The sequence below is a fragment of the Pundamilia nyererei genome, unplaced genomic scaffold, assembly GCF_000239375.1.
Source record: "Pundamilia nyererei isolate P.nyererei 1_Seehausen unplaced genomic scaffold, PunNye1.0 scaffold00067, whole genome shotgun sequence".
Taxonomy (NCBI): domain Eukaryota; kingdom Metazoa; phylum Chordata; class Actinopteri; order Cichliformes; family Cichlidae; genus Pundamilia; species Pundamilia nyererei.
Window position 1 is genome coordinate 1,846,038 of NW_005187468.1, and position 12,510 is coordinate 1,858,547.

At 37.2% G+C, this 12,510-nt stretch overlaps 1 protein-coding gene across 2 annotated transcripts in view; it reads right to left on the reverse strand.

Annotated features, from left to right (window-relative positions):
- Window positions 1-12,510, reverse strand: part of grik3 (glutamate ionotropic receptor kainate type subunit 3) — a 92,356-nt gene that overhangs the window by 35,499 nt on the left and 44,347 nt on the right. Inside the window, exons 2-4 of one of the 2 annotated variants that reach the window (XM_005736111.1) lie at window positions 916-1,089; window positions 471-728; window positions 199-380 (exon numbers count right to left, since the gene is read on the reverse strand). In XM_005736111.1, the coding sequence (XP_005736168.1) occupies window positions 199-380; window positions 471-728; window positions 916-1,089 (614 nt within the window). Of the gene's footprint in view, window positions 1-198; window positions 381-470; window positions 758-915; window positions 1,090-12,510 lie in introns of those variants that run through there. The other variant, XM_013911600.1, reaches the window with a different exon arrangement.

A 12,510-nucleotide genomic window follows, 5' to 3' on the forward strand; every position in this document is an offset into this window, starting at 1 on the left:
CCCTAGCAGCTTGCTGCTGTCTTATTTTTAGTGGTGCATTTTCTGTTACTGTTCTTCAATCCCGGTCCCATGTGTAATCCTCTGTAACTTAAATCAAAACCAATCTGATGGGAATTAATATATTGAACAGGACCACATCCTTTCATTTCTCTACCCATTCCGAGATCTGACAGTAGGACCATTTATAAATACACTAACCTGTTTGAGAATCTGTGCTGCCATGTGGTGGCTGCAGTCAAAGATGATCCGGAACTCCCGACTTCTCTTCATTTCTTTGAGAAGAGGCCTTGTATCCTGCGTGTCGAGAGGAAGCTGGCGGATCTTTAGTCGGATGTTATACCTAGACGGGGCCATTATCAGCTCCTGTAGTCTTATAAGACCTTATCAGACAAGAAACAGTACAAAAATTATCATAAAACATATACCCCAAGTAACTGAAGTAACATGTTATAATATACCAGTCTGTTTACCTGTGCTATCATCATATACAACTGTAGCTGTTTTCCATTTGAGAAACTGCACCAGGTCCAGGATAGCATAGCTTAAAGATGAGTAATCTGGGTATAAATTGGCATAAAAGGTGTCTCTGTTGTCCATAGGGTGATGTTTCCACCGCACTTGGATATGCGGCACTTCCAGTGCATTGCAGATGGACTGCACGGCATTCGATGATGAACTATGTGAGGGCCCAAATATTGCAACTACGCCTAAAGACAGCTGGTCACAAGCTGAAGAGGAGAAAGGGACAAGAGCTTGAGAAGAACCTCACTTATGTCCTGTCACAGCAGAATTTGGGAATTCTCAAATCAAAAACACAGATTAATATGAAGTTAATGACAGTGTGACAAACCAGATTCCTGCCTTCATCCACACTGTGGTCACAATCCTTGAATAAATGTGAGACAAGTTACTCACCTTTTCTTGATGCCTCAAAGCTGTCATAGATATTAATCCTCTGTATGTCATAAGTTAATGTTGTGTTTGGTAACAAAGTCCTGTTTCTGTTTATGTTATTGACTGCAAATTTAAAGGCATGTTCCTCCGCACTGACGAGCGAAACAGGTCCGTCTGTTTGTTCGAAAATTCCACCTGAAAAACAAAAAAGGAGAGATGGGTAAGCACCACAACAACTGGTCTGAAATCTAATCAAAAAACAACAGCAGGAAGACAGACACAAATTAAGGTAGGACTAAATGGAGAAAATATTAGGACGCATACTGATGGGAGAAGTGCACATTATGTGAGATCTAAAATTTTGTTCAGCAAACATGGAGCAAAAAATGCGCAAAAAACCCAATATCTGTTTGAAGTCCAAAGCCATAATGGATTTAAGGTGTGTGTGTGTGTTTGGCTGTTTCATCAGGGCAGCAGAATATCTCAGGCTCTTGTCTCTCCATTAAGATATCCTTTTATTTTCCCCGAATACCACATTGTTGGTGCAGATAACTGGACTTGGGCACTCTTCTTTTACATACAATTCAAAGGAAAGCATTTTTCCCATTTTCAGATGGCCAGGACCACTGCTCTAAAGTTGCAAACATGTCTGTATGAACATCAAAGTCCAGTATTGCTTTAGACGGAGGTGTATCAGACAGGTAATCCTGCACTACATCCACTACTGTATATTGTGTATTTTTTGTTTATTTTGGAATACCTTTTTTTCTTGATATGATCGATAGAATCAGGATGGATTTTTAGTGTCAAAACATTTTAAAAAAGAAAAAAAAATGTAATCATTCAATTAAAAATTAATACCAGTCCCCTGAAAACTGGTTGTAAATGTAGAAAGAGCTCCTGCCTTTAGTAACATGCATTATCAACCAATGGGTTTTATTTTGTATTCTGTTAAGTGGCAGAAGTAAAGATAAATGTTTCTTTAATGTTCACCTTTGAAATTAAAGGAGTAGAAAAGTGGGAGTTGTTCAGAACTTAATTATGTTTTGCATTCATCACCTGCACAAATCACAGTTTGCTACGTAAAATTATACACCCAATGTAAATTTACTCTCATGCACTATAAACTGTGCAATGTTTTTCCCAGCAAAAAAGTGGATCTGGAGATATGGGCAATTAAGGTATTCTAAGATCTTTGATGCTGGCAGAGGGGGAACGATATCCTAGCTTTGAAGGAGAGCAGGCTATGGCAGCCTAGATGTACATGATAGACTGAAGCTGAAATCCCTCTTTCATCCACCTTTTCACTACTCCTTGTATAATACACAATTAGAAATAACAAAAAAGCTGGTGCTGGAGTCTTTCTGTTGTAAACTCATTTTATTAAGTTAATATTTGTGTTTTGCGTTCCATTAACTGGGATTCATTAAAACATTATTTCAACACCCCTCCAAGCTAACGCATGCCGTATCTAATGTTAAATAGTTTAAGCGTTTCAATTTATATGTAATTGGTACAGTAACAAACATGAACTGTCAAATGTAAGACAGCAAAGTCCCTTCGTGTCTCGGCTACAGCCTTAAAGAAGACAGTTTAGACAGCTTCTTCAAAGATGCCTGCAGGAACATCAGCTTATGGAGACAATGGCTCCTCCACCTCCACTCTCATCATATTATCCATTTCAGTAACAAAGCGAAAAGTCTCTGCCATCTTCCGTCAATTCTGGAACAAAAAAAATGCTCACCACCATCAAAAAGTTACAAATGTCAGTGCTTAAGTTTAACTTTATGCCCATCATTTCAGATATACAGACAACCTTTCAAAACCAGGTCTTTTTTTGCTTTTTTTTAAACACCAGGATCACACACGTCTAAACACCAACAGAGGATGCCTTTAAAGTATTTTCTGCTGCATATTAATAGGGTGTATGAGTCAAGGCTCAGGCTCATATTGATATCAGTTAATAATCACTCCCAGTCTATGTTAACGCTCCAATTCAATCAGGAAATGATAGGAGGAACAACAAATTGCTTTGTGTTAGTGTGATGCCGCAGAGCATTTGAAAGTGCCTAATTATTTTCCTCCTATTCTTTTATTGTACTTTTATACATCTCTATTTCATGCTTGTATTAAAATAATATACCTTAGTGGATTTCTTTAAGCTGCTGGATTTGTCCATGCTAATGTCAAACCCCTTAAGATATCCAGTTAATAAGGGACTATTAACCAGTGTTGAAGATACGAAGTCTGACAATAGTAAACAGATTTTGTGAATAGTTAAATTCCAGTTTACAGATTCAAAAACACAATGATTAGCATTCAGTACGAGGGCTGAACAGTGAAATACTTTTACCAATAAATACGTTATTCAATTCACATACATTACAACATTCACAACATGACATTAATATTAATATTTATTTACAGTGCACTGAACAAATAAATACAACAAAGTTTAAAATTGGCCACCTAGGGCTGTCATGATCTCTGATTTGCACTTAAAATCCATATCATAATTATAGCTTTTTTAAAATTTTTACATTTTATTTTATTTTTTTCAAATTCTTACTGACTGAGTCCCCCATGCTACCAGTCAAAAGTCTGGAAACACCTTCTTATTTAATGTTTTTTATTTAAAATATAAAATAAAAGACACATTTAGAGTTATTTATCAATTTTTTCTTTGCTACATAATTTCATATATCTTGCATCATATATTTGATTTCTTCAGTGCGTATCTACAATATAGAAAGTAGTAAAAATAGAGAAAAATCATTAAATAAGAAGAAGATTTTGACTGGTAGTGTAAATATATATCAGACTGCAGGGACTCAGTCCATCCATAAAATGTAGACACAGTAGCACAGATTAATGAAGCAGCTAGCATATGCTCAGAACACTTGGAATGGAGAGAGCGGGAGACGTATCAAGAGCAAATAAAAAGAAAATCAGTAATCAAATTAAGAATTAAGTCGTTAACAGTTGCCCATCTCGGGTGCTTCACGCAGCAATGTAACAACAGCCTGACTGCAGCAGAGCAAATGTAGTGTAAGTGGTCCAGTTTAGCGTACTGGCTTTGTTACTGGAACTAATTTTGTTCCAATGTGTAGGAGAAAAATGAATGTTGTTAATAACTTGCATAGACAGGCTGATGGTGCAGAAGAGTAGTTACTGAAAAAAGAGCTGTGATAAACTGCAAACTGAGTCTGCAACCATAACCATAATGACACTGAATGATTTACGATGTTATCATATGCCTTTTTTCCAGTACCAATTATTTCTTTGAAAATCAATTATTCATAGCAATTTTTCATTTTGTATTTTCCAGTTGTCGCCCATACCGGTATATTGCAACATCGCTGATTTCAGCTAGTGGGCCAAGAATACAAAGCGATACATTTCATTTTACCTCATATTTTTTTCTGCAGCATGTGTTTGAGATTTTGGATTCCCTTCGTCTATCACACAAATGCTGCCTGCCAGCTTGTTTTTACAAGGTATTTTACTAATCCTAGAGAATACCTGGCTGCAGAGAGCTTAGCTTAGAAATGGTACCTGTGACCCACTGATGCCCCTGAAAAGATCCCCAGTGCCTGGATCACACAATTATATAGTTCTGTTACTGTGGCCAGAGTGGCAGTTCTGAAAGCCAAGCTCATCTTACTAGTTATGAGACAAAGTTTCAGTGCAAGGGGATGTGATGCATAAACCTACCCGGTAGAATGCGTCACATTAAAATAAATGAATCCTTCCATTTCATGGGGAAATCTCATTAGAGTACATTAAGTAATTGCTGGAGTATATAGTAATTTGACTGTTAAGAAGATAAAATGTGCATTGCTCAGAAGCACTCTAACAAATTTAATAAACAGGGGAAAACCTGCTCCTTGGAAGGAAAATCCAGAAGATAATTTGTTTTGCCTGTTTTCAGAAATCTACCATAAGCACAATAACAAGGTTTAATGCACAAGACCTCCCACAACTCCATCAGATAAGGGACAAGCAGTTCTTTTTAGCATCATACAGAATTTACTCTAATGATGCAGGCATCCGAATATTAGGGACATGTTTGCAAGTTCCCATTTTAACAACTACACTGAATGTTCGTTATTGCAGTGGGCGTGTGCAAATTGAGATGCATGAATTTCAGACTTGTTCTTGTGATTCTCAGTCAAAAGGCTTCAAATTAGCATGTCTCCAATAGACAAGAACACAAAAGCCTTTAATTAGTCTCTAAGGTCCTATCACAATATATAAATCAGCTACTAATTGCAGCTGTTTCCATAATTTGTCCTTTGAGGACTTTGTGGATCAGCTGCACTGAAAAGCCACAAGATTATGTATTTGTAGCTAGTGATTCAAACTTAAATTGCAAAATGCACATGGCACTAGATCACCCAAACTTAGTGGTGTATTGACAGCAAAAACAAGCATAACTAGCAGTGGTGCTGAAAAAGTAAAAATAAAGCAAGTTTAGGGATTGACAGTGTTTCATCTGTGGCGCTAGAGATGGGAACTGAGAACCGGTTCTTGTACTTGTCTGGTAGTCCAATTTCTTGCCTGCCTATTGATCCCACTTATCGGTTCTTGCACTTGCGCTACAATAAGCTGATTTCATTTTGCATGTCAGGGCATAAATAGTTACGCAGTCTAGAGCGTGGATATAGACATTTATTTTTATTGCACAAAAGGACCAGCTAAATAGTAAAGTGGTAAACTGCATCCAGGACATAAACAACCGCACCAAACTGGTAACACAACTTCGGTTCTTTGCTACTACCTGCCAAGACAGCATGCTAATGCTAAGCTAGCCAAGAACCCAGAGTGAAAGCTAAGTGAATGCCTACCCCAGCAGCCAGACCCTGAACTTCAACAGGTAACAAGCAGATGAGCAGTCAGTTTTCATCTGTCTGGTTTTCATCTTTGCTTTGTGCGGTCAGCTTTGTATTCTACCAAGAGCAAGATCTTGGAGATGCGTGTCCTCATTAGGGATTTGTGTTGATGTGTGGGGTTGTAGCCTCGGGTTTATGTTAGGAAATGTTCATTATGAGATAATGTGTTTCAGCTATTTAACAGGGCAATATGAAAGTTATGTAACAAGTAGTATAACAAATTACTTTTTCCCGGGAGTAACGTACTGCATTACTTTTAAGAAAAGTGTTCTGTGTGTTATGTGTATCAAATAAATTTTTTGAGTAACAGTAATCACAGCGACGAGGGGAAATACCTCAACAAAAACGCACAAACGTTTGATCCGCAGCATGCAGTTAATTTGGACGAATGTAATTTCTTTACTGCTGCTTAGCAATGGTGGTGCTCTCAAAACGGAGCCAATGAGAATCAATAAAGGAATCAAATCAATAAGTCATATCGATAATGGAATCTGAATCACTTATTAATTCCCATCGATTAGTGGCACTGTGTGAAAGTTATTTTCTAATAGCTTCCTTAAGTTACAGATTCTTATTAGCTTCTATTGCAACAAGCAACATTTTTATCTTATTAAAAGAGATTATGTTATAATAGGTTCAAATCCTTTTAAAGACCACTGAAGGAAAATTCAGTTCAGCTGAACAGAAAATGTTTGCCATCAAAGTAAAAGTTGTGCGTTACCGTTGCCACCAACATGTTTCAAAAGGTCCATCTCTTACTTTGAAGGTGGAGGCTCTCCATTTCTGGTGTGTCTGCAGCAATCTGCTATTGAGCAAACAGGTTTTCAGTGCAGCACTAGCAACTTCCAGTAACCTCCAGAAACCACTCGGCAGCCAGTCAGGGAATGCACATTTTTTTCCCTAGTGACTGGTGGTTGTTGTGGGCTTGATGACTAAAAAAATAAACGTAAGCGTTTAATCGTTTGGCCTTTATGCAAAAACAGCTCAGGAATTAATCATAAACAGAAGCTATGGGTACAGCGGCTTCTGCAGGGCCTAAAGGATCTGACAGAGACATGCTGTGCAGTGTCAGAATCAGAGGTTTCACATTTTAGCTGTACATGCCCTTGCAAAAATCAATGTTGTAGCATGAAAGCCACACATGTTATGTGCCCACAAACAATGTGGGCAAATGCACAAGCATGAACCCACCCTCTGCTGTTGTGTTGTGGCAGACTGCCTGCAAACCAGCTTAGTTGTCATCTGGGTACCACTGAAAAGACATATTTTCATCATCTACTGCATTTATTGACTTTAATAATGTGATATAAGTGGAAGAATAACAGTCTGCCAAAACAAATACATTAAAAGAGGTCTGCTTTCTATTTTTCGTTTTGGTTTGATGCATTTTGCCAATTTTTTAAGTGGAAGTTTCACATTGTCCAGTTTGGCAGTAAAATCGTTTTGAGTGTAACGTGTTTCTACCGTCTGCACCAATTTCCCCACATCTGATAAAGCTGGACTACTTGGACACACTTTTGTGTTGTTGTGTGTTAATGTAATTTCATTCTTTTAGTGACTGGGGTCAGATTTGTTTGCAGTGCAAAATTAACATTAGTGTTCATGTCTTTTTGCAGAAAACAACCAAAGGCTTAGATGCATTTTTCTCCAGTTATCACAAAGTTTTACTTTTAACTGAAATGTCACTAGGATTTTTTTTTTCTTTAAACAACACACATTTTTCCCTTTCAGATGTGTGTGTACAGAATCTTTTAACTACAGAGGTAAAACCTTAGCAGTTACAGTAAGTAACCAGTACCCAGTTAAACTTAGGAATAGATGACAAACTAGAAGGTTAAAGACATGTTAGAGAGCTCAATTTTCAAGGTTCATGGGGTTTTGACTCCAGGAATTTATTCACATGCACTGCGGGAGGATTTTTAAATAATCCTGGTTGCTATTTATTACTGTTTAGAATGAAAAAAATAAACGAAAAAAAAAAAAACACTGAACAGGTCTAGGCAGGCACCTACTAACCTTATCTATAATCATATTAAGTTGATATTATTTAAATTAATTTCCCTGATCCCAAATCAAACTAATCTTAAAATGAATAAGTAAAGAAGGTTAGTCTACTGTGTATTCACTCTCGATGTTATACCATTGTAGAAATAGTAGAACATAGATATGATTGTACGATGAAGACCATATTGCAGGATATGTTGTGCTTGTTAAAATAAAATCCCTTGCTTACATACAAACCAATGCAGAAACCCAAACAATGAGACTAGTTCATTATGCTCTTGGATACATGTGTGCTCGCCCACTGGATTTCTGAGAGTTGCTCTTTTGTACTTTCTCTTCACTGGTGGGATTCCCAATCTCCCTGTGAATAGCTTCCTGTCTCCCTGGATGTGCCGCAACACTCATTTTCACAATGGTGGCAGCAAACAATGACCAGCATAAAGAAAACACACACAATTCATCATGAACATTCAGAAATGCAGCCAATTTGAGGAAGAACATGTCCGTTCATAATTATGAGAAACAAAAAACACTAGAGGCCAACTGTTACACAATACCAAGACCAGTTGTTAACTTAGCCAAAGCTCCATTTTATAACACACAATTCAAAAAATAAATAAATAAATCAGGCCAGGAATCTGTTACATTTAATCAATGATGAGTATCACGAGAGGAAATTAAGGGCGCTTGTTAATTAATGATGTCTGGCAGCATGTTGGCTCATTAGTTAGCAAAGTCACCTCACAGCAAGACAGTTTTGGGTTTGATCTTAGCTATGGTTCTCCTCTGCATGCTCACTTGGGTTTAACCTCACTGCTCAGGGTTCCTCTCGCAGTCCAAACAAATGGCTTTCAAGTGAATCAGACTTTAGATCACCTGTAGGTGTTAGTGTGAGCACGTGTGTCAGTGCAGCAGTTCATCAGCAACCCTCTCAATCTGTTTCCCTACTATTTCCACTAATGCGCTAGTCCCTCTCTAATCTTTATCAGAAATAAGTGGTGTAAGTTATTTTACAGAACTGTCGATAAAGTAATTATTAACAAACTCACCAAATTAACAAAAGGTTTAAATGTTTGCAGCAGAGAAACGGAAGAATATCGACTATTGAGGCTCTTTATTGTGCTAAACAACATGTCGACAGTTCAATTTTAAAAGTAATTACTGTTGATAGTGTTGAATTAAAACTGATGAGCGTAATTGATAGTGATGTGCATGTGAGTGGCACGCACATTAAGTGCAAAATGCCACAAGTGACACAGTGTAACACTGCAAAAGACAAATTAGCTATTAAAATGTTATCTGAAACATCTGTTAAACTTGGCCACTAATTATTTATCTCCAGCAACAGCAACAGTTATGGAGTTAGGTGTAAAGGAAGATGATATGGATCACAACACTTCTAGTTATCAGTGGCTTTATACTCTTATTTATGCATGTCTGTTACGTAATCTGATTACTTTTTTCAAGTAACGAGTAAAGTAAGGGATTACTATTGCAAAAACGGCAATTAGATTACCGTTACTTTTCCGTAGGAACGCTGCGTTACTGCGTTACTAAAACCGTGATTTTTTTTTTGCGAGAATGTCTCATGACAGTGACGTAAGCGAGTGCGACGTTCGTGACAACAGCTGTGCGCAGATCAACAATGGATCATATATTGAGTGCTGGAGAGAGTATGAGCGTGCAGCGTTGAAAGCGTGGAAGTACTGACCTTACTTTGAGTTTGATTCCATAAAAAGTGACAAAAACATTAGCGTCCGTTGTGCGTGGGAAGAAAACTTCTTTTTACACCGAAAAACACCCTAAACAAGCTCGTGGGCAACGATGTAATGGAAAACTCAGAGAGAAACTCGTGGATTCTTCCACTGACCGCTGCGGCACACCTGCACCAGGGTAAACCTCCGCCTAACCCACTCCTGCTTTACAGGTGAAAATAGAGCAAAAGGACCGCTGAGTCTTTGACTTTATTTATTTTCTGCTCTGTTTTACTTGCATCTATTTGAAAGAGTGAGTGTAAACACAAAAAATATTTTATTTTATGTGCTGGAATGTGCAGAAAATAGGTTTAAATGTTAAACTAATTTCTTCCAGTCAGAGAATGTTGCATATAATTTAATTTTTGCTTGATGCATAAAGTTAAAAGATTAAAACTAATAAAACAAGTTTAAAAAAAAGAGACTTTTCCATTTGATTACATTTTGTATGATGGATTATGCAGAAAAAGTAGAATTGGGCTGAAAGATCTATCACTTTATCACCTATTCAGGTTGTAAATCGTGTTTTTAAAAAGTAACTAAGTAATTAATTACTTTTGAAAATAAGTAATCAGTAAAGTAATGGGATTACTTTTTGGGGAAGTAATCAGTAATTAGTTACTGATTACTTTTTTCAAGTAACTTGACCAACACTGGTTACCATTAATAAAAATAATACTGATACACAGAGAACTGTAAGTCATAATGTAGAAAATAAAATAAAAGTTTGTCATTTTTTGTCTGTGTGCTAAAATCATTCAAATAAAAAGCTTCTGCAAAAGAAAGACTGGATAAAATGTAAGTAAATAAAACTTGACATCAAAGAACAATAGTAATATTAGCCTATCAACCTGTTAACCTTGAAAAAATTAGCAACTCTGCCACTGAGCTGGTAATATTTTTGCTTTTTTTTGCTTCAAACAGTACGTTTGTTTTACTTGCCACAGTATTTGAGATACTAGTGAAAGTAGCAGGTACTATAACAACGACACAGCAAGATGTATAAAATTGCTGGTGTTTAAAAACAGATATTTTAAGATGAAATCAAAATTTGGATTAACATCTGACATTGTTTAAAAGATTTTAAAAATATATGTAAATCTGACAGCAGGGCTTTAACTCTCTTTGAAAATAGCAGCTAACCTAAAACGAATAAAAACTGAAACTAAATTGTAGACTTTAATGTCTGATGGATTATTATTCATTATTATTCAGTGACTGTGAAGACCTTTGGATTGTAATGGCTAAGATAATCTTTATCTGTTTGTAATGTCATGCAATAAACATGCGGTAAAATATTTCCCCACAGATTTATCACCTCGGGGATAGAAAACTCTCATTATATTTATTTATATTGCAATGGGTTGACACTCATAGACTCTTTCTCCTTGAAGCATACTGTAAATAAAGCTTGTTTCTGTGACTCGTCTCTCACACACACGTTGTGTCTCTGTGAAGCCGACTTGAATTAGAGCTTCTATTTGTCATTCAAACTGACTCATTCAGACTCCATTGTTGCCTTAATGATGCATTTAACTTACTATTGTAACCACCACTTATAAACAATTATTTTGTCAAATGGCATTATGTAGAATGCGTGTTTATATTTCTTTGCACATAGTATGATTTGCGAAATTGAATCGATTTATTTTAACTATTAAAAGGCAATAGCGTCCTCCATACGTTTCACCAAATGACTACATGAAAAGTTCTTATGATGTTTACATATCTGGCAGTGATGGCAGGTAGAGGATGCAGTTTCTAGTATCCTTGATATATACATTGCCCATGATGTTTTGAAGCTGTATCATATAGAAACATTTTTCATTCATTTTTTTTTTTTAAATCAAGACGAGAAATCTTGAATCCTTGAATTTAGAAAAGATTTAAAAAGATTCATGTTTTAAGTGTCAAAACATTTGGACAAATATGCAATAACATGTACAGCTCTCACACAGCACAATACTGTATATTACCATATAAATTGAATTTGGGCTTCTAATGTTTGAGTCCATAATGAGAAAGGCTGCTTTAATTATGTTATTTCTCCCTGTAAATCACTGTCCACATTGAATCCCCTTCCAGCTCTATCACAGCTGAGAGGCATTCTTATTTATTTGATACGATTAGTAGTACTCATGCAGCCCTATAATGTTGTGATATCTCCTCTGTCAGAGAACTGTCAGGTAACAACACATTTGTAAAATCTAATTTTATGCTCAAGTGGTTCTGCTTCTGCAATTTATCGCAGCTATCGCTCACCTTCTTCCCTGCTTGCTCCTGCTAGCTTTCTCCCTCTCCAGTCTCCACCCTCTCTTTCCAGCTTAGTGAGGTGTTTTGATCTCATTATCATTCCCAAACATTCACACCGGATAATCTGTCAGGGCGGGAGCCTGTGCTCTGCACCGTACAGGGCACCCTGGTCATGATTAGGGGTGCTGGGGCGTGCTTGCAATGAAAATACCATTTTTTCCCCCTCCCTTTAAACCAAACTAAAAGTAATGGATATATGGTTCTCCCTGCATGCTATAAAATCTTGGCTGTGTCAATTAGGTTCTTTAGCAAAGAGAAACTGCCTCATACTGCATGAGGACAATTGTGGGACAACCCAGCGAGGACACTGAATTGATTAGCCAAACCGAGCAGCGGGGCTCAGATGCCCTTTTACAAACTGCAAATCCTTTTCCAGAAACGCTGCACAATGCACAGTGAACCTCCATTAGACAATGCTGTTCCACAATGCACGATACAAACAGCCACCTCCCCTGTCTGTGGTCTATTGTTATCATGGAGGTAAAACCTTCCCCATGCCAAATCCTCACCTCACAGCCAGTTCAATCAAAGGCTATGCCAGAAAAACAGGGACTGAGACAATGGTAACTAATGCCAGGTGGATGTAGGCTTTGAGCTGTGCCAAGCTACCTGTGTCCATCACCTTCCCTACCCCATCCATCTCCTCACCCACA